General features: G+C 39.1%; 2 protein-coding genes across 3 annotated transcripts in view; both read left to right on the top strand.

Moving 5' to 3' along the window:
• The first annotated feature begins 1,770 nt into the window (after window positions 1–1,770).
• Window positions 1,771–7,537, top strand: LOC134633504 (cystine/glutamate transporter-like). Its single transcript, XM_063482333.1, has 12 exons — window positions 1,771–1,996; window positions 2,457–2,583; window positions 2,662–2,777; window positions 3,979–4,104; window positions 4,836–4,935; window positions 5,110–5,154; window positions 5,246–5,369; window positions 5,456–5,559; window positions 5,637–5,733; window positions 5,989–6,138; window positions 6,252–6,429; window positions 7,473–7,537. The coding sequence occupies exons 1-12, from the start codon at window positions 1,771–1,773 to the stop codon at window positions 7,535–7,537; spliced, it is 1,458 nt and encodes a 485-aa protein (XP_063338403.1).
• Window positions 7,538–8,676: 1,139 nt separating this feature from the next.
• Window positions 8,677–19,880, top strand: part of afap1l2 (actin filament associated protein 1-like 2) — a 40,867-nt gene continuing 29,663 nt past the window's right edge. For both annotated transcript variants that reach the window (XM_063483025.1, XM_063483024.1), the window contains exon 1: window positions 8,677–8,831. In XM_063483025.1, coding sequence (XP_063339095.1) covers window positions 8,816–8,831 — 16 coding nt within the window. In that variant the 5' untranslated portion in view covers window positions 8,677–8,815. The remainder of the gene's footprint in view (window positions 8,832–19,880) is intronic.

Raw genomic sequence — 19,880 nt, 5'->3', positions numbered from 1 at the left:
ATGGTCAACTCAATGACTGCAAGGTGCCCAAGTCCTCTGGCTGCAAAGCGAGTCCATTACCACTCCACCGTTTTGAAAGTTTTTATAAGATGTCTGTGCTGATATGCTGTATTTGGTTTCCATTAAATTTGGTGCTACACTTTATGGCGAAACATCTCCACTTGAATTCTGTGTGTCCAAAGGAAAGAAGTCTTGTTGTTTGTTTGGGGAAACAACGTTTCTAACCATGCTGCCATGTTCTTTATAGCACAAAGAGGCTTTTTCCTGGCACACTGCACAGCCTGATCTTGAGTTGAATTTACTTGGACGTCCACTCTTGGGATGTTTGCAGCATCTTGTGAATACACACCTGAATGCTTTAGACCTGCAAACCGCCAAAACTTCTACTTTCCACGAGGTGGTCACACTTACTGGTGATCACTTAAACAAGGGGATTTGTAGCACCTGCTTGTTCTTTACCCTCCTCATTCCTATGGGAACAGTAAATGTGGACTTTCTTTTTCACACGCCTGTAGAAAGTCTAGTTATTACCATTTCTATCTACCAACACATATTGGCATGGAAGCCTCTCACCTGTCCCAGTTAAGCTGTTAAAACACTTTAGCTATTTTTCTTAATTAATTAGTTAATTTGTTTTCTGTGCACTCAAACATTTTCATTTGGAAAGGGAATCATGGGGCTATAGATATCAAGATATAGGCCTCTAGAGGCTTAATCATATCCTGCCTTGACATTACCAGTGTTAAAACACCATCAGATAAACTGCTTGTTTTCCATCTAGACTTAAACCATTGATGATCATATGTTTGTAGTGGTTGCTCCTGGTTTTGAAATCGCAAGACTGTCATCTGTGCTGATTCATGTCAGTAAAATCTACAATCTTTACAACTAATCTCTCTGTTATTTTGTATCTTGTTTTGTCCTTGAATCACAATAGCTTGTTCTTTTATAAATACACTGTGTCATTTATTGTGGTTGGGACAAGGTGTCTGACATGTAGGCTTTAACATTTACAATACATTATGTTGATTACACTTTAATCACAAAGGTAATAAATTCTTAATGTAGCCCTTAATATGCTCAGGCACATAGTTTTACAATGCATTAGAGTGCTTTAGCAGCCTTTCAAGTGGATAGTTTATAATGTTAATATTTAAAAATGCAGTCTGCAGAGATGATATAAACCACATTGCTTAGGTTTACACTAATACAACTTCACATTGTAAACATTTTACTCCCATACTGGTCAAACAATCTTCAGAAAGGTTTATTTAACTTGACAAAGAAACATGAGACAATCTGTAGCTGAATTCTTTTCATAACTCATATTCACACATTTGTAAATATCAGTGACGTGTTGTGACTTTTACAGGAAGGGAAGCAGTGATAAATGAACATTCTGTAGTAGGTATAGACAAATGAGAACACATAAACCGTGTGAAACTGAGCTTCAGAGGGTACCAGAGGAAAATGACAGCTTGTGTGAACCTTGTTAAAAGTAGCTATGTGCAGTTGTAGCTGTTTCTGTAACATCCCAACTCTTTTCTCTTTGAGTCTAAAAGGACCCTGACAAGCTCGACACAAAAGCGTCAAGGCTTAAAGCTGTTATATTTAATGGCTGAAGTTTGGAAGAGTACTGGCTTTGTTCCCTAGTCAGGCTGGACAATGGAGTAAGAGCGAGTGAACAAAGAAAAACATGTAGGTCGAGGCTATGCTTCTTTCTGTTATAGCCTCAAGCTCATTTACTTTGTGACCTGCAGCCACGGACAAATGGGACACACACAGGTGAATAAAGAGGACGATAACAAGAAGAAGACGGATGAGGAGCTGGTGCACCTTCGGAGGGAGCTTGGGCTGCTGCCTGCTGTATCTTTCATCATGGGAACAGTGGTGGGCAGTGGGATCTTCATTGCACCGAAGGGAGTCCTAATGAACAGTGGCAGCGTGGGGCTGTCACTTCTAGTGTGGGGACTGTGTGGGGTCCTCTCCTTGTTTGGTAAGATCTGGATAAAGTGTATTCTGTTTCTGCATTCATGGTCAAAAACTCTTGTCTTTTAAAAGCTGTATTTATGTCTCAAGCTTAAAATTCCATTCCATAAACTGTAAATTAAAGATGTCAATTCATTGTTTTGTGAACTACACATTCTGAAGCATCGTGTTGCAAGCTTGGTTATCAAAGTTTATCAAAGTTCATCAATAATTACAGATGTAAAAATAAATCTCTTAAGTTGGTCATATTAAGTAAGAGTCTATATTTATTTAAATTTCAATATTTAATAACATATATAAATATTAAATGTAATAGGTATCTTCAATGTATACATTTGTCTAATAACCACAAAATCTGATTTGAGCCCAAGATGATGATCAAATTCTTTAAAGGTTTTGTCAGAAAGGCCTTTGATTGTCAAATCACAATCAAAAAAATTTCATGTGCTTATTTTATGTTTTTCCAGGGGCATTGTGCTATGCTGAACTAGGTACCACTTTTACAAAATCAGGAGGTCACTTCACGTATCTATTGGAGACATTAGGACCCCTTCCTGCTTTCCTCCGACTCTGGGTTGAGTTCTTATTTATCAGGTAAGTCGTTTTTCGTGAGGTCTTAGAGTTATAAAATAGAATCAGCGCTTAATCACTGAAAATATTTCTAATCTCCAGACCAGCTGCGACTTCCCTTGTGTCCTTGGTCTTCGGTCGTTATGTGGTGGAGCCATTCTTTGCACCATGTGCTGCTCCGACAATGCTAATCAAACTTGTGAGCATCCTTGGAGTGAGTGAGTGGTTTTCAGTTCTCAGCATTGTGCAAAAGTCTTGAGTCTACCTTGATTTCTTTATGTTTTGCTTCCAAATAGACTGTCTTGTAATAATTTTTCTCTAACTTCTTTAGCTGACTCTATGAAAAACAGAAAAGATAACAGGGCAAGAAATTGTATTTTTGCTCTCACAAAGTGATTCCTAAAGTGTTATTAGCCAAAAACGTCTCAGGTGCGCAGTGTTTCCTTTAAAATGTTGAGGAAATGGAAAAAAGTGGTTAAAAAAAATCTGTAGCAGATGAACAAAATCCAATGAACATGTCCTTAAGTTATAGGAAAAATCCAGCAAAGACTGAGGTATGTATCTAGGCCTTCGGGTAATCCATCTAAAATTCACAAAAGCCTTATTAGAAATGGTCTAAGTGGAAGAGTGTCTGTTACAAAGCCACTGAGGTATGCTACAATACAACTAACTGAAAGTCTGGTTTCATGGAATATTGTTTTGTTCAAATCATTGAGGTACAACACTGAGCGTCTAGACCAGCTGTAAAACACAGTGGAGGCTCTGTCATGGTTTGGGGCTTGATTTCATGCTGTGATTTTGGGGATCTTGTCAAAATTGTTGGAATTCTGAACACACAAAAGAAGCGTCTGACTTTTATAAACCTTTCAATATCAGCTGGAAAGTATCTGACTGGGAATATTTTCATTTTTCAGCTTGAAATGATCCCAAATACACTGCCAATGCAGTAAAAGTATATGTGAATAGAAAAACACACAATGGAAAACTATCAGTCATGGACTCAGATCAGAGCTCAGATCTGAACTTGACAAAAATCAGCTTGACAGAGGAAAGAAAAGGAAGCAGCCAACACGTAAAGAAGATCTTTGAATGTCCTTCAAGAAGCCTGGAGAACTAGAGAGTTCAAGAATAAAGGTCGGAGTACCGAATCTTTAAAGCTCATTTGAATTGTAAAACCAGGTTTCTGCAATTTTGTACAAACTTGTTTTGCCTATACACTTCCAAACAGAACACATATTTCCATGCGTGCTTACAGACATTTTATTCATTCATCTATTTCCCATTTTCCTAGCAAAATATAAAGAGATGAAGAATGACTCAACAACTTTGCACAGTCCTGTATTTTTTTTTTTACATGTTTGTATTATACAGAACCACAATAGTTTATTTTGACAGTTGTTTATCTTTGTGTCTCTGTAGCATTTCTTGTGGCAGTCAACTGCTGGAGTGTGCGCATGGCATCTCACATCCAGGTCTCTTTGACTTTCATTAAGATGTTTGCTTTAGTCCTCATCATCATCCCTGGCGTCATTGCTTTGGTCAAAGGTGGGAACACGTAATTGTTATTTCTGAAGACGCAGACTTCCTAACTGTAAAGAAAGTTAATATACAACACAACAAGACAACTTCTAAAAAAAAGTAGGGAAGCTGTATAAAATATAAATAACAACAGAATGCAATAATTTGCAAATCAAATTAGACTGTGGTGAAATTTTTCAAAAATGCTGGGCAACAAAAAGCTGAAAAAAGTAAGAAGTACTAAAAAGAACCAATTAGGTTAACTAGCAACAAATGAGTAACATGACTGGATATAAGAAGAGCATTTTAGAGAGCCAGAGTTTCTCAGAAGTAGAAATGTCCAGAGGTTCACTCTGCAAAAAAAAAAAAGAAAAATCAAAATAATGTAACATTCTTGCACAGTGGTAAAACATGGCCTTGGCCCAAATTTTTTGTTCAATTCAAAATAAGACATTGCTTTTCTGAGACTGGGATTTTCTCAGTTTGATCATTCAATATATTTTCCATGTTCAGTTATGCACAAAATATGGGTTAAAATATAAGATTTGTAAATTCTTGCATTGTTTTTTGTACATTTTTACACTGCAACCCAAATTTTGCAGAATTGATTTTGTACTACTACTACAACCACTAATAATAATAATAATAATAATAATAATAATAATAATAATAATAATAATAATAATAATAATAATAATAATAATAATAATGCATTCAGTTGGTTGTCACAATCTCTTTCTGTATCATCCTTTTTGCAGGAAAGACTGAAAACTTCCAGAATGGTTTTGAGTTTGAGTCATTAACATTAGACAGGCTGCCACTCGCCATCTATAATGGCCTATATGCCTACAGTGGATGGTAAGCAAACATATTATATCAGGAGAACTGCTACAAATACAAATGATTTTAACATGTTGGGGTTTTTTTTTTTACCATAATTTATACAAAACTATTTTGCTTAGATTTGTACAGTCCATTAAATCATACTGTTACAAACATCAGATGCCTGTGTCTTTCCTTATTTTTCTTTAGGTTTTATTTGAACTTTGTCACAGAAGAGGTCAAAAATCCAAGCAGGTAGATTGCATGTGACATCTCTTCATTTTTTTTTTCTCAGACCAAGTTCCTTCAGCTCTTATATCACTCTGTCTGTATCCTGTCTTAACAGAAACATCCCACTGGCAATAATCTTGTCTATGGTGACCGTGACAGTCTTATATGTGCTTGTTAATGTGGCCTACTACACTATGTTGGCTCCCACTGAGCTGCTGCTGTCTGATGCTGTGGCTGTGGTACATCACATTCTGTACTGTATTAAAAAAGAAAAATCAGAGCGATGTGTGTACAGAGTTTGTGTGATAAGCTCTCTGTCCCGCAGACATTCGCCACCTGTGCTCTTCAGGGATTGGATTCTGTAATTCCAATACTTGTGGCCTTATCTTGCCTCGGAACACTTAATGGTGGCATCTTTGTGTCACCAAGGTATTCTGACCTCATAAAACAAGATTACTGCCATCTTTTCTGTGGCTTTGAATTCATGTGAGAGCTCTGTCTTGCAGGATGCTTTTCGTTGGAGCCAGAGAGGGCTACTGGCCACAGATCTTTTCCACAATCCATATCCGCAGACACACACCTTTACCTGCTTTGCTGTTAATGGTAAAGGGCTGTTCATACATTATAAAACAGTCATCTGCGTAAATAAATAGTAAAACACTTTGAAAATAAAGTACAGAAGACAAGGCGTTGGTCAAAAACTCTCAAAGTAGAATGTTTAATTTCAACCAAGAATAAGTCCTAATATTTTATCGTGAATATTTTATTAAATATATTTAAGCTGTATATTTAATTCATCTTAAAAAGATATGAGATGATTCTTGATTCTGTGAATTTAATCACTGTGTGTGTCTCCAGTACCCACTGATGGTGATCATGTTAATCAGTGGAGATATTTCCCAGCTCATCAGCCTTACCTCCTTTTCTCGTTGGTTCTTCATTGCCTTGGCAACCTTGGGGATGCTCATCCATCGATATCGTTCCCCCCTCCACCCTAGACCTTTTAAGGTTAGCATATTGTACTGAATTGCAAAGCCTTTTTGTCTTACTACATGTTAAACCGGACAATTTATTGGTTTGTTTGTTTATGTATTTGCTACATTGTGGTTATTAACATTAAGGTGCCATTGGTCGTCGCAGTCACCTTCACAGCGGTGTCTTTCTTCATTGTGGGTCTCTCTCTTTACTCGGACCCTTGGAACACAGGATGTAGTTGTGTCCTTACATTGTCTGGGGTTCCAGTTTACTACATGACCGTCTACCACTTTTGCTTGCCCCCCACATGGAGGCGCATCTTCAGTAAGTCCCATAACTGCAAAGCATTTTAAGTCCTAGTCCATCTGTCCTGTATACTGTTACACATTCAAAGCATCATGTCTGAGTCTCTCACAGAAACATGTGGTTGTTGTGAAAACACTGCGTCACTGCAATTTTGCCTTAAAATGTATTATCCAGATTATTATGATGGGGAAGTCTAGCACCTGTTTGCGTGTAAAATCTAGGTGGTTTTCCATCAGCTGGAAGTGAAATCATACAATATGCATACTCATTTTGTTACAAAACATCCCTGTGAATGAGGAAGTTAACGACTGAAATCAACTCCTTGCAGAACATGGACACTTTTATTTATAGTAGTGCTGAAACTTCTATACTCCTATCACTATCTTACAAATACCCATAAGTCCAATATAAGAGGTGTAAGCAATAATAATAGAATGATAGTTTAATTATGTATTTATTTATTTTATTTTGAACATACAGTGATCACGATGTGGATAACACAGGAACCACAAAGTTTTCCAGTTTTCCACGTAATGCACTTTTTATTAAAGATTTGATTTATTAAGGGAAAAATGTTATTCAACAAAGACAAATGGGCCAAAATTCCTCCACAGCGATGTAAAACACTCATTGTCAGTTATCGCAAAGTCTTGATTGCAGTTCTTGCTCCTAAGGGTGGTACAACCAGTTTTTAGGTTTAAAGGGCAACTACTTTTTCACACCAGGAAGGTTTGGATAGCATTTTTGCCTTAATAAACAAAATGATCATTTAAAGACTGCATTTTGGATTGATTGGTGTTATCTTTGTCTAAGATTATACATTTTTTTGAAGAAACATGTGAAACATGTAAGTCTGACCAAAAAAATAAATAGAAGAAATCAGGAAGTGGTACAAAAACATCTTCACAGTACTGTATGTGAAACACGAACCTTGGGCTATTATTAAGTCATCAGACTCTGAGCTGGGTCAGACCATTCTTTAGGAAGACAGAAAGATAAACATCTTAAGAAAGAGAGGACTTCTTGACCTGTGCATAATACTGTTTCTCCGATATTCCCAGATTATTGCAGCAAGCAGCTGCAGATCCTTCTTGAAGTGGCTCAACAGGAAGTCAAGACATGCTGAAGACCATCCAGATATCCTGCTTTCTACTTATATACTTCCTGGATAGCATCTTGACAGTTTCTAACATTTTTTGAATAGCAAAGGGAGAAATTAAACAAAAAGCAAATCCTCTGGTTGAGGAATTTTAGTTAGAACACTGAAAGTGGTAGTTTTTTTCTCAAGGTGACTGCTGATGGGCTCCTGAAGCTGCCAAGATCTGTAGGAGCCATAAAACATTGTTCTATCCGAAGGCTGTGTTTTATTCCTGTCATGTTTCCTTTAGATCTATTTTTTTTTTTTAAAGAACTGTTGGTTATTTCATATTTTTCTTTTGTTGTCACTGAATATTTTAGAATGTTTTTCTTTTTAACCCCCCTTTTTTGTTTATTTTTAAAATAAATCTTGCTTTTTTTTCTCTTCTGTATTCACCTACATATTCATATTCTGTGTCTGCATTGAATGAACACTATATGTTCACGTCTTCAAATACCAGAGTGCGTGTCGTGCGTTTTAATCATCTTCTGGAGCATGATCTGCTACTCCGCTTGACATTCCTCCCATACTTCCACCCGGTCACGGTTCTCCCACGGGGATTCTCGATTGTTTAGGCAGAGAACTTCACTTTTCTGCTGCAGGAGAGAACGAGAGAGCTGGAAGGCGACAGGAACTCACTTTCATGTGAGTGCTTATTAGCAGTCAAGGATGCCAATCCAAGATTTGGTAAACAGCGGTTTCTCTCTTTCTGGATTTGGAGGATTTCTGGTGTTTACCTGAGGATTGGTTATGTTACGGCAAAAACATAATCAATTGACATGAGACAGGGTTCCTCTCTTTAGCATTAGCCTTTTATTCGACCCAAGATAGGCAACTGAAGCACAGCAGAGAAACAGATAAAATGAGCTTTTGGATACGCAGACTTCCTTTTAGTTTCCACTTAAGCGCACGCATTTAAATGCCCTTAAAGACAGCTTATTTCCCCAGTTTGTCACTGAAAGTCTACGGGCGTGGATGTTTGAGTGACACCTGGATGATGGTCTTGAAGCAGCGACGTAGTCTCTGTCTGGATGCTGCAAACTTGGAGGTGGAGGAGGTGTGGCAAAAAAGAGAGATGAGGAACAAGAGGAGAGCGCTGTTGTTCCGTCACAACTCAGCGTGTCCGGCTCAGTCAGTGTATTGTTGAAAACGGGAGGGTCGGGCTACATTCCGCAGAAGTTGCAGAAGCAGTGCCATCATTGAGGAACTTGGCCGCAAAGTTTCGTTGGGATTGATTCGTTTAATGAGAGCTGAAGGGGCGAGCGAATGGAGAAGCACAAAGGTAAGAGGAGAGGTTTTGTGTCAAGAACATGAGAAAGGGCTGCTGACTTCTCGGGTGGGATTGCTGACAGTGCTTTCTTGTGAACTATCTCTTTATGCATAGATTTTAAAACAGTTGTAATAAAAAGTGGTACTGTGCAACACGCAGGGTAGACAAAAACTGGCTTGCGGTGAATAATTACTCGTGATTTTTACATGGGCGAATCTGCTGCTGTGACTTTATATACTTTCGAAATGAAAGATTAAGAAAAGCATCTTCAGAAAAAAGTTGTTTCGGTTGTGCTTGTTCTGTTCTGCTGTGCTGTGCTGGAATAAAACACTGTTTTCAACATGTAGATCATTTAACTGTCGGTCACCTGCCACTCATTAAGGATGTAACCAAAATAACCCGGGACACGAAGATGGCTTTTCCATGATCATTCAAAGTTGGGTTCCATAAAATTGTTTACACTGTGGCTTCTGATGAATTCCATTAGCTGCAACATCGTTCTCACAGCATTCCTCAAATTCCTGTGGTTATTTGCTCGCGAGGGGATGAGCAAGGTCGTTTTAATGCTTCCTGATTAACACAATCGGAGTTTAAAATAAAGTTAGGTGAATCTCACCTTGCTTGCCTAACTGCAAAAGAAAAAAAACATCGCTCTTTGGACCTCTGCACTGCTGAGAGGAGTGACTGTCCGACTACTGGCTGGAGTAGAAACAATGGCAACTAGTCAAAAAAGTCTTGCTCCCACATTCCCGTTTACCAGCTGACTGGTGAGCCCAGACTGCTAACTCCCACAGCCCATCAGATTACACAGTCAGTGTTTCAAGCAGCCACTTACAGAGGTGTTTTATGCTTATGTGCATTTTTCACCCACTGTGGGAGAATACCAGCCAAGGCTTTTGACTGATCTTTTTTTTTTCTTTTCTTTTCACATATCCCTTATGTTTGTTTTTGTCTTAGCTGAACACAGATATATCTGGAAATGTTTTTATTGGGCTCAGAGGAATTTTCCTCTCTTTTGTTACCCGCCCTTCCTCCCCAGATTATGACAGATTAATTGACATTGACAAAAACATTAATAATATAATAACATGTAGTAACATCCGTCTCCCTCATGTAACAAACAGTGATGTTGTCATGTTTCAGGACCGATGATATTACAGCGATCGACCACCAGGGGAGCCACGTTGCTCACTTCACCGCCTGCTGTGTGTGTGTGTCAGTGGTTTTAAAAGTAGTAAGAAGTGAGATTTGCACCACTTGCATCTGTTGCCTATCAGGTAATCCTGATAGGGGATAAAGGTGTTTAAAATGCCAATGATTCGATGAATTATGAGTCAGCAATGAAGGGGAGGCAGAGGCAACAGACTTGCAGTGGGGATGTAATTGATTAGAGAAGGGCAGAATTGGGAGGGTAAGAAACAGGCTGCAGAGAATGAGTCGGTGTGTTCAGGCTGAAAAAAAGGGAAAAAAGCTGCACTGTACCTCTTTTGGTAGCGCACTAGGACATTGAATTAGATACTAACAGCCACAGGCAACCATTGGAGGGGGTACAGTAAAGGGAAACCTGGGAAAATTCAGGGAGGCAGATGACAAGGAAAGGTATTATTTAGTATTCTGGAAATGTTTCGTGCTTCTGAAACCTGACTCGTGCCGGTTTTCTTCCAGAGAAGCAGCCCAGCAGCTCATGCCACTGATTCTCACACCTTGTGCCAGAGATGAGGATCGAATTAGTTCAGCCACCTGTTTGGTTTCCATGACCTCTGGGCTGTCGTGAGACATATTTGAGAATCAATTATTACAAAAGAGAACGCACACTTCTGCAGCTCAGCCAAGAGACGATTAGAGCCCTTTTTACTCAGCCATTGGCCCTGAGCTCGCTTTGCCCTGCACCTAATTAAAGCCCACATGCTGGTGTTTTAGCCCACAAAATATTAAATAATCAGAGCGGTCGAAATAGTTATACAGTCCTCTTTTTTCACAGATTACTTACTGATACCAGATGTCTTGTTAACTGTGTCTTTGTCAGCTGATAAATGGATGAAGTCCTTATACACCCTCAGATTTTCATAGTATTGGCTTGACATATAAATTATACATTCATAATATACAAGTGGAACTACAGAAATAATTAAAGTGTAATTCCACTAAATGTTCCCATAATGGGAATAGAAGCATATGTTTATTTTCATCTAAGATCCTTTCCAGTATTTATTATCTTCATTTCCTTGTCAATCAACAGCTTCCACCTAATTCCCTTGTTTATTTAGCCTTCCATGCTAATATGGATCCCAGCAATTTGTGCCTAAAGCTATATGCTACATATGCCTGGCTTCCAGTTCTTCACAGCTGCGTTTCACCCATAAAGGCGATGGCTTCTTTTCTCTCCTCAGCCATCAGTCTTCTTCTCCAGCAGTGATCTGCCTCTGTGACCAGTTCCAAAAGAATATGCAAGACAAATGGAGGCAGGCTGAAAGATGTGCTTGTGGACATTGTTGGTTTAGAAGATCATGCAGAAGACTCACAGTTTAAAACTGTATGAATCTGAGGAGTGGTGGAGCATAGTTTTCAAAAGTTTTAAAAGTTTGCAGTAAAACAAGAATATGCTGCCATGTGAGTGAAGTAATATTTAGGTGAAATTAGTGGAGAGCCCTCTACAAGCTGGAGCAAAGGCACCCCTAAAGGCACAGGTAGCTGTAGGATTTGGACCCACAGCATAGTCATATTGGTGTTCAAACAGGTGCAATGTTTAGTCAAGAAGTCCCCCATTTACCAAATCTCATGAGAACCCATTAATATCATTTGTGGTCATTTTGCTCAATTCAACAACAAGTGCTTGTATAACACAGGAGTGACCAAATCTAATGTATTTTTAACCATAAGTATTTGTGTGCTGTGTGTGGCTGCAGTGAAAGACGCTGTGCACAAACCACTAAATGCTGAAAAGCTATTTTCACTTTTCTTAATCTGTGTATGCCAGTAATGGCATCATAAATTACACACTTTTTATTACAGTGCCACAAATCCCAACATTTTCCACTTATTTAAAAGTGCAAAACGCCAAACCTTGAAAACTTCTTCAAGTTCAAAATCCCATAATTTATCAAATGAAAGGAAGGGATGGAGTTGGGAAATAAAATTCATTTGCTTTAATTCACATATTATTTTTTGAACAGTTTGACAAATCCAAAAGGCACCGGTCCCCTCCTAAATGTCTTTTTAAGTAGGTATCTCCATATTAGCATGCTCTTCAGTCTGTCAGCACAGATCATGCCAATCAATTCAAGGTGCTTTTCAGCGCAACTTAACAATATGAAACTGTCAGTGGGTCTAGTGGGTTTGACCTGCTATCAACTCAGCAGTAGCTTGCTTAGATGTAGACCATTAGAGCTGGCATGGGGTCTCCTGGTTCACTCGTATGTGTGTCATGGGATGAACTTGCCAACGGGGAGTGAGTGAAGTGTGGGTAATTCAGGAAGCTGGATGAGGCTATAAAAATGATGAAAAGAAAGGCGGTCTTCCTGTTCTGTGTGAGTTTGGCTCTTTTTGCCCTCTGGCTCGCACTCTCACTCATTTTCAACACATCAAACGTGTCTTTGTTTTATGGATCCAGCTCTGGATCAACCTGTACTTTGTTTGCTTCTCACCAGGTACACTTTTGTTGGAGAAGGTACACTTGTAATCACACACTCATATGCACAGTCTCTCCACGAAGGCTTTCTTGGCAGCCTTTCTGTGGGATATTTAACTAAGCGGAGAAACTTTAATGTGGCTGGACTGAGGCTGGGAATTGCCGCTTCTAGTCTGTCACTTTTTTTGTATCATTGAGTCAAGAAGTTTGACACATTCTTAAAGCTTTGTCTTTTTTTCTGAATTAATCAGTTTAGCACTACTCACTTAAAAGCCACACAAAGTGATACATACATGCATACACACATCACACCAGAGAACGGGGGTGTGAGGAAAGCGTTTGAGGGGAAGCAGTGAGGGGGTTTGAGTGAAGGATGCAGGCGGGGTGGTGGATTAAGAAGGGGACGTGGAACCTCACTGAGCCTCCTCTGCCTTATGGCCCAGGGGCTGACAGATATTTCATCTCTGTGTGTGTTTGTGAGAAAGGCCAAAGGCAAGGAGAAAGTTTGTTTTGGAGCAAGTCTTATGGTACAAAGTTAATGTAATTTCTGGCTGCCTGGAGAATGTAATTCTAGGCTGAATTTAGCCTATTTGCTAGGTATTTGTTAATTAGCTAGCTATGCTGTGGCCCGTCTACTGTTGCATGCTTAGCAAGGAGAGGGAGACAGCAGTGTCTGGGCGGATTTATCTTTAGGTTTGCACTTGAAGCAACCCCTTCAATGGATCCACTGTTGATTAAATCATGATTAGAGCAGCTTAGAAGATGGTGTTTTGAATCATTAGTCTCTGTTTATATTATAATTTCTGAGCATTATTAAAATTCCAGCGCATTAAAAATGTCAAATTAAGCCAGCAACTCAGACACTAAGCTTCAGCGATGAGCCAGATTTCTGCATCGTTTTTATTTTCTCCCCGAATCTCATGCATACGCAGCCTCACAGACACAAATTTGCAGCATCACATCTTTAATCCGACGACTTCAGCTTTGGCGTTTATCTGCACTGTCTACTGTGACCTGCATTGAATCCTAATCAAGACAAAATTGTGTAAGTAGAGCAAGGCCCCTTCCTAAAATCAACAAAGATTTACTTGGGCTTTTAGAGGCCATTAGCATGCTTCAGCAGTGAAAAACTGCCTGATTTCTCCAAGGGCTCAGATGTAAGCCTCAATATAACTGAGATGGCACAGATCTAAAGAAAGACCGCCAAAAAAAAAAGAAAAGAAAAGAGTGTAAAGAAAGTTGAAGCGTGATTCGAATAAAGGCAAGATTCAATAGTTGGGGCAGAGGGAAGATGAAAGAGGAGACACTTGAAAAAGAAAGTAGAATGACTCTTGATAAGTGGCTTCTTTATAACTTCTTGCATCCTTATAGTTTAACACCTCAATGGGAGGGTCAGCATGTAGAGTTTGCCATTGTGAGCGTTGTGCTAATTCTTCTTCAGCTCAGAGTCTTAGGTTGTCATCCGCCCATGCCATGCCCACTCTCTTTTACCTTCTTAATTATATGACACTGGACCTCCCGTTTCTTTGCAGGTTGTTCCTCCTTCCTTGTTCATGCTGTTATTTTTATCCTCCAAAACGAAAGGAAAAAATACCAAAACAAATAGTTCTCCATTGTGAGCAGTCATGACTTCAGGTTTTCGTTTCTATCAAAGACTTGGGAGCTGATTTCACTGATCTGTTCCTGTTTTTTTAGAGAGAGGGGTGTGTGTGTGTGTGTGTGTGTGTGTGTGTGTGTGTGTGTGTGTGTGTGTGTGTGTGTGTGTGTGTGTGTGTAGTGCAACAACATGCTGCAGTGTTCAAATCAATCGACTATTTGGGCTCTTGGCTATAATAAGACTGCTGAACGCTCTCAAGCCTTACTTGTATCAATTCCTCTGCAAAACTCTTTCTCAACCTCTATCACCTTATCAGAAAGTGAGACTGCTGTAGATTATTTTTGGAGCACTTTAAATTGAACCATGCCAAAATGTTTGATTGTTTTATATTTTGTATCGCTGAAGAAAACTGTCTCATAGAAATTATGATGATGAACAGCCAAACAGAGAATTATTGAACAAAATCCAGTCGCTTCCAAATTATTTTAATTCACATATGTGACAAGTAGCAAAATGTGTTGAGCCTGACGACCAAAACATGTCGCTACAAGACTAGCTTGTAGGAACAAGGCTTGGTATGAATAGGCTTGTTTTTTGTTGTTTGTTTGTATTTTGCTTTCATCTCATTCAGTACTTTGAAACAAGTCCTTGGACCTGAAAGTGCTACTGTAGTCAGTCCTTCTGGGTAGTTAGCTTTGCATTACACAGAATTAAAACCCACAACTACTGATCTCAATGGCCTCGCCGTGCAATGAGCAGTGACGGAAGTGACTAGGATGTGAAAAAACAAAAAACCCCACATCTCAGTGGTTTCTGAACACTGCTACATGCTAACGTAGGAACTTGTAATCACTGGTTATCTTCACTATTCCTTTGTGTGTTCTTATTATGTTATGGCTATATGTAGGTGCAAAGACTTTTTGTGTTCTTTCAGCGTCCTGTTTTTAGATATATGGTCCAGATTAAACACTGATAACAATATTTGCTCTCAGAGGTGAGGTTTCTTCTTTGTACATTGTCTTTATGCTGAAATTCAAAGGCGTTTTGCCATAATGGTACGCTGCATAGACCTGTGATGGCTTGCTTTTAACCTGGGAATACTTAACGCATCTATTTTATGGGACAAGGTGATAGCTAAGAGTGAATAAAAGGTTGTAAGTTCCAAAAATGCATTTATTTATCATGTGCTAGTCCATTAGGCATCTCAGGGAGGGCTAGTAAGGCTGTAAGATATCACCAGTCATATTTTTGTGTGCCTCAGGTTGGCACTGATTTGATGATACAAGTTTCCATTTCTCTCTTTGTCCTTCAGTGTTGCTATCAGACATTTACGGCCCCCTTTATTTTCTGAATTCATCAAGTTGACCCCTTTTTTCTCTTCTGTGGTTTCTATGGAAATAACACCAAAACACAGCTTGGATTAATCCAGCCATGTCGGTCGCAGTCTCTGTCCAACAGCTGAACCCAGCATGTTTCACATAGAAAAAAACCTGCACCTGCCAATTTGGATGAAACACCAATCAAATTGTTGTTTGATCCTTTATTCATCAGTGAATTATCTGCCACTCTCACCAAAGAAAGAGCAGCCTGGAACAAATCAATCACACGCAGCTCTTTGGTTTTTTGGGGGTTTTTTTTCCAGTTGTGCACATTTTTCGCCTGATACAAATCAGCTCCGCTTCAGTAATTTTTTCGTGTCTACTGGAGCAGAAGCACTTTTAAGTGTGTGACAGGGCGAAAAGCACATTACAGTCCAAACATTTTTACTGTGACTTTGGCCACTGGTTCCAATTCTCCTTCTTGCCACCACTTCCCTTTTGGGAGTCGTAGCTCTGTAAGTGTCAGTCACAAGGCTAAACAGATCACAGAGCCGGCGTTTGGTGTCATTTCATGCAAATTAGTTTTTACTAGATTTTTCCAAAGAGTGAGTCCTCTAAAATGGATTTATGTAAGTTTATAAGCTCTTTTTCATATCTGTAATATTTAATGTCATATATTCATGTTTGTCATGGCTTGAACTTCTTTGCTGTTTGTGTTTACCAATTCATAGAGATCAAGTCTTGATTGGTTGATTGATTTGTGATGAGATGTTGTATAGTTGGTTGTGTTTGCTGAAGTAGGCTTTACTGTTTCCTCTAACATGATGGATCAGGTGAAATTGCCACTTAACCTCAATTTTGATTGGTGATTATTGAGTCATAAATATGTTTTATTATAGGAAAAATACCTGCTGAGGAAGAGAAAGAGAAAAAGAAAGACTTTCACAAAGCCATTCAAGGCGTTGTGTCTATTACTATTATTTAATTATGTAAAATGAATCATGCTGTAGGGATTGTTCAAACAAGAATTCACTGTTTGGCTTACTGAACTTGTTGAACATGGATTTATTTTATTTTTAATCAGTTTTAGATTGGAAGCTATCTCTGTTGTTTTGTGTGACATGTCATTAGTAGAGTGCTTAGTGTGAGTGTGAGTCATAAAATATGTCGGGAGAAACGGTCACACCTGCTGTGGTGAGACTCTTCTTCCTGCTAAATATGTTGTGGTCTTAAAAAGAAATCAGATAAACAAGATACACCTCTGGATTTCAAATCTAATGGTGTGGTAAATGGATGAGTAAACGCTGAGTGAGATGGATGTAGACTCATGTGGAAAAAAGAAAGCACACCCTCTTTCACTTCTAAGGTTTTATGCATCAGAACATTCTGTAGTCTAGTAAATACAAACTCAAATGAAAAACAACACATGACATATTACACTGTTGAACTTGAGCCCTTTTCTGTATGATGCTATCAGTCTCTCGCATCTTGAGGAGGAATGTGGCCCACTCTTCTTTCCAGCATTGCTTCAGTTCATTAAAGTTTGCGCGTATTTGTTGGTGCACACCTCGCTTATGATCCTGCCACATTTTAACTGGGCCAGGATAGCCTTTAGCGGGCCATTGCACTTCCATGTTGCATTATGTCATCCGAGCCCAGTCGTAGCTGTTGGATAGATGGCCTCACATTTGACTCTAGAATACTTTGGTACACAAAGGAGTTCATTGTTAACTCAGTGAATGCAAGGTGGGTGCAAAGGTAGGTCCTGTGGGTGCAAAACAAGCTCATCACACCTCCACCACGGTGTTCGTCAGTTGGTATGAGGTGTTTGTGCTGAAATGCTTGGTCTGTTGCAACTGTGCAAATTTAAACCGTACTTGTTCAGCTTAGACTGAAGAAATCACTGGGATGAGCGATGAAACGTTTCTCCCACTGAACACGCTACATCCAGATAAACAGAAACAACGTTCTGGTGCCTGCTTGTTCAGTCTTCTTCTAATTCACTGTTATGAACTTTATCCTGCTGACTGAGAGTGAATTTGGTTTTTTCTAGTTCCTTTGAACATGTCTTGGTCTGACCTTGGACTGATTTTGCTGGGATGTCCAATCCTGCGGATGGTAGATGGACTGGTTTTTATGTAGTGCTTTTCTTCTCTACCTGAGCACTCAAAGTTACACAACACTTATATACAAAGTTATCCATTCACAGCAATTCATAAAAGATCTTTTTTTCTATGCTTAAGTGCATTCTGTCTAACATTCAGACAGATTCACACTCCAAAGGAAGCATTGGAGAGCAACTTTGGATTAACATCTTGCCCAAGGATACTTTGGCATGCAGCATGGAGCAAACAGCTCCAACCACCAACCTTCCGATAACCTGCTCTGCCTGTGCTTATATAGCAATGCTCAAACTTCAATTAATCAAATGATCAATTACTCAAGTGCATTTAGCACTCTAGCAGGCTGCTACTGACCCTACTGCTGTGCCTTCCTGTGGATGCAGCAAAGGTGCAGTTATTCTTCACACATGGTGTAGTTTGTTTGTTTTTTCACAACCATACTTGAGTTAAACAGGTGCATAAATGAACAGATATAAGGAAAGATCTTCACAGTCAGAATCTGTTATATAAAAGTCCAATAGCACATTTTAGACTCGAGAAAAGCAAAGCGAGCACATCTGCAACTATTTTCAACATCTGCACCACATCCCAAAAATATGACTGTGATTCAGAGACTAAAGGAAGTGTCCCAAACAGACCTTTACCAGCAGCTCCAAGCTGAACAAGCAGGAATACCCGACTTGCGCTGAAACGGCCTCTGTTGCATCATCAATTTGAAGCAAAAATGATAATTTCGCATTTCGACTTGTTTATGTTTTCTTTAACTCTCCGCCACTGTTGATATTATTCACCGCTGATCAAAGTCATCATAAACATGCTTGGAAGCAGCACAAATATTGCATCAGTGGAGCCCAGGATATTTCCTGGAGCATAAATTGGTATGCTAAGAGTTGTTTTAAAAGTAGGGCAGATGGGAGGGAGATGATGTACAGATGAAAAGAAACTTTTAAACGGGGCCAGTTTGATTTGGATACGAGAAAAAGAGAGGAGAAAACACACATTTAAAAGAAAAGAAAAGAAAGAGATGGCAAAAGAATGTTTGAACACATGTGACTGTTCAACATTCAAGCAAAATGCCGACCTCTCCTTTGGATTGGAGTCTTGTTTGAAGCACTCATTACTCTTGCAGGTCCCTCTTGCTGTTTTGAGACCACACTTGAAGGCAAGGCCAATTAGATTCTTGTCAAATTACATTAGCGCAGCATATTTTCTAAGCCTAATCCTCTAAGTGTATGTGAAAAATGCATCAACAACTCAATTTAGCCTCAAAGCAGCTAAAATGAGATTCCACGTGTGCTTTGTTAATTTAAGAAAATTAAATGAGGTCTGTCAGAGTTGATGCAGGACCTCAAGCTTCCTCAATCTGCCAGACTTCTGACAAAATAAAAAGCCCCTTTTTTCAGTGGAACTTAAGCTTGTGCTTTTTGTCTATTTCTAACAAGCTAAACTAACATTTTAGGTAGTTTTTCCCGAGCAGAGACACTAAACTGTCTCAGTGTTTTGTTTGTTTATCTTTAGTTAAACTTTGTGAAACCTGCCTAACCAGAAGACGAAAGGTTAAGACCAGTTCACAGTGGCTGTCTAAAAGAAAAAAAAACATAGGCATAACTGCACATACAACCAAATGATTCCTAATTTTGGATGGCTCTTTAAAAAAGGAAGATATTTTTTAGTTAATATTTGCTTTAAAATAAAAACCCTTCTTTTTTGACAGTCAGGATAATGTAAAAACCTTTAGCCAGCGATTGCAGGAAACCTTTTATGAACCTTTACATTCACCACAAATAGATACTTATTTGCCTGACAATGCACAAGAGCGCTTATCAAACACAGTAAAGTGTTTGATAAGCGTAGTGTGGGAGAAGTCAGACAAAAAATGGTCATGTACTGTGTTCATAACTCAAATCTGGAAGTCCAAAATCAGGCAGGGGGAAGAGAAAATCCATGATCACATCGCGTAGGTGTTTGGAAAGTTTTAATTCAAGCAAAGCAAGTTCATTCTTATGTACCCTGTTTACTCTGTTTTAACTGCAGCAGTTACAAATCACTGTAGTAGTAGTAGTATTCCTCTCTGATTCAGATTCCTTTTGGCCATTCTGCAGAAGTGAATTGTTTATACTGTGGAGGCTGCGGACCCTAACTGGATGTTTAGTGGGCGTCTGGCCAACCCAAAACCCACAGAGACAGGCTGCTGCAGACCTCCCTGTCCTGTCAGCTGACTTTGTTTCCCAGGGTCCCCAATCCAAAAGGCCATCTGAGTCAATCTCTGCAAACACACAAGAAGAAGGAGCAGGAAAAATGTTTAGATTCATATTGAGCAGGCATACATCAGTAGCTAAACACTGAGAATTGTAATGACTGTGGTTTAAATCATTTTGCTAATGCTTTGAGACA

The sequence above is a fragment of the Pelmatolapia mariae genome, linkage group LG8 (assembly GCF_036321145.2).
Source record: "Pelmatolapia mariae isolate MD_Pm_ZW linkage group LG8, Pm_UMD_F_2, whole genome shotgun sequence".
NCBI lineage: Eukaryota > Metazoa > Chordata > Actinopteri > Cichliformes > Cichlidae > Pelmatolapia > Pelmatolapia mariae.
Note: the sequence above shows the minus strand (reverse complement) of the source record. Positions and strands in the feature narration are given on the sequence as shown.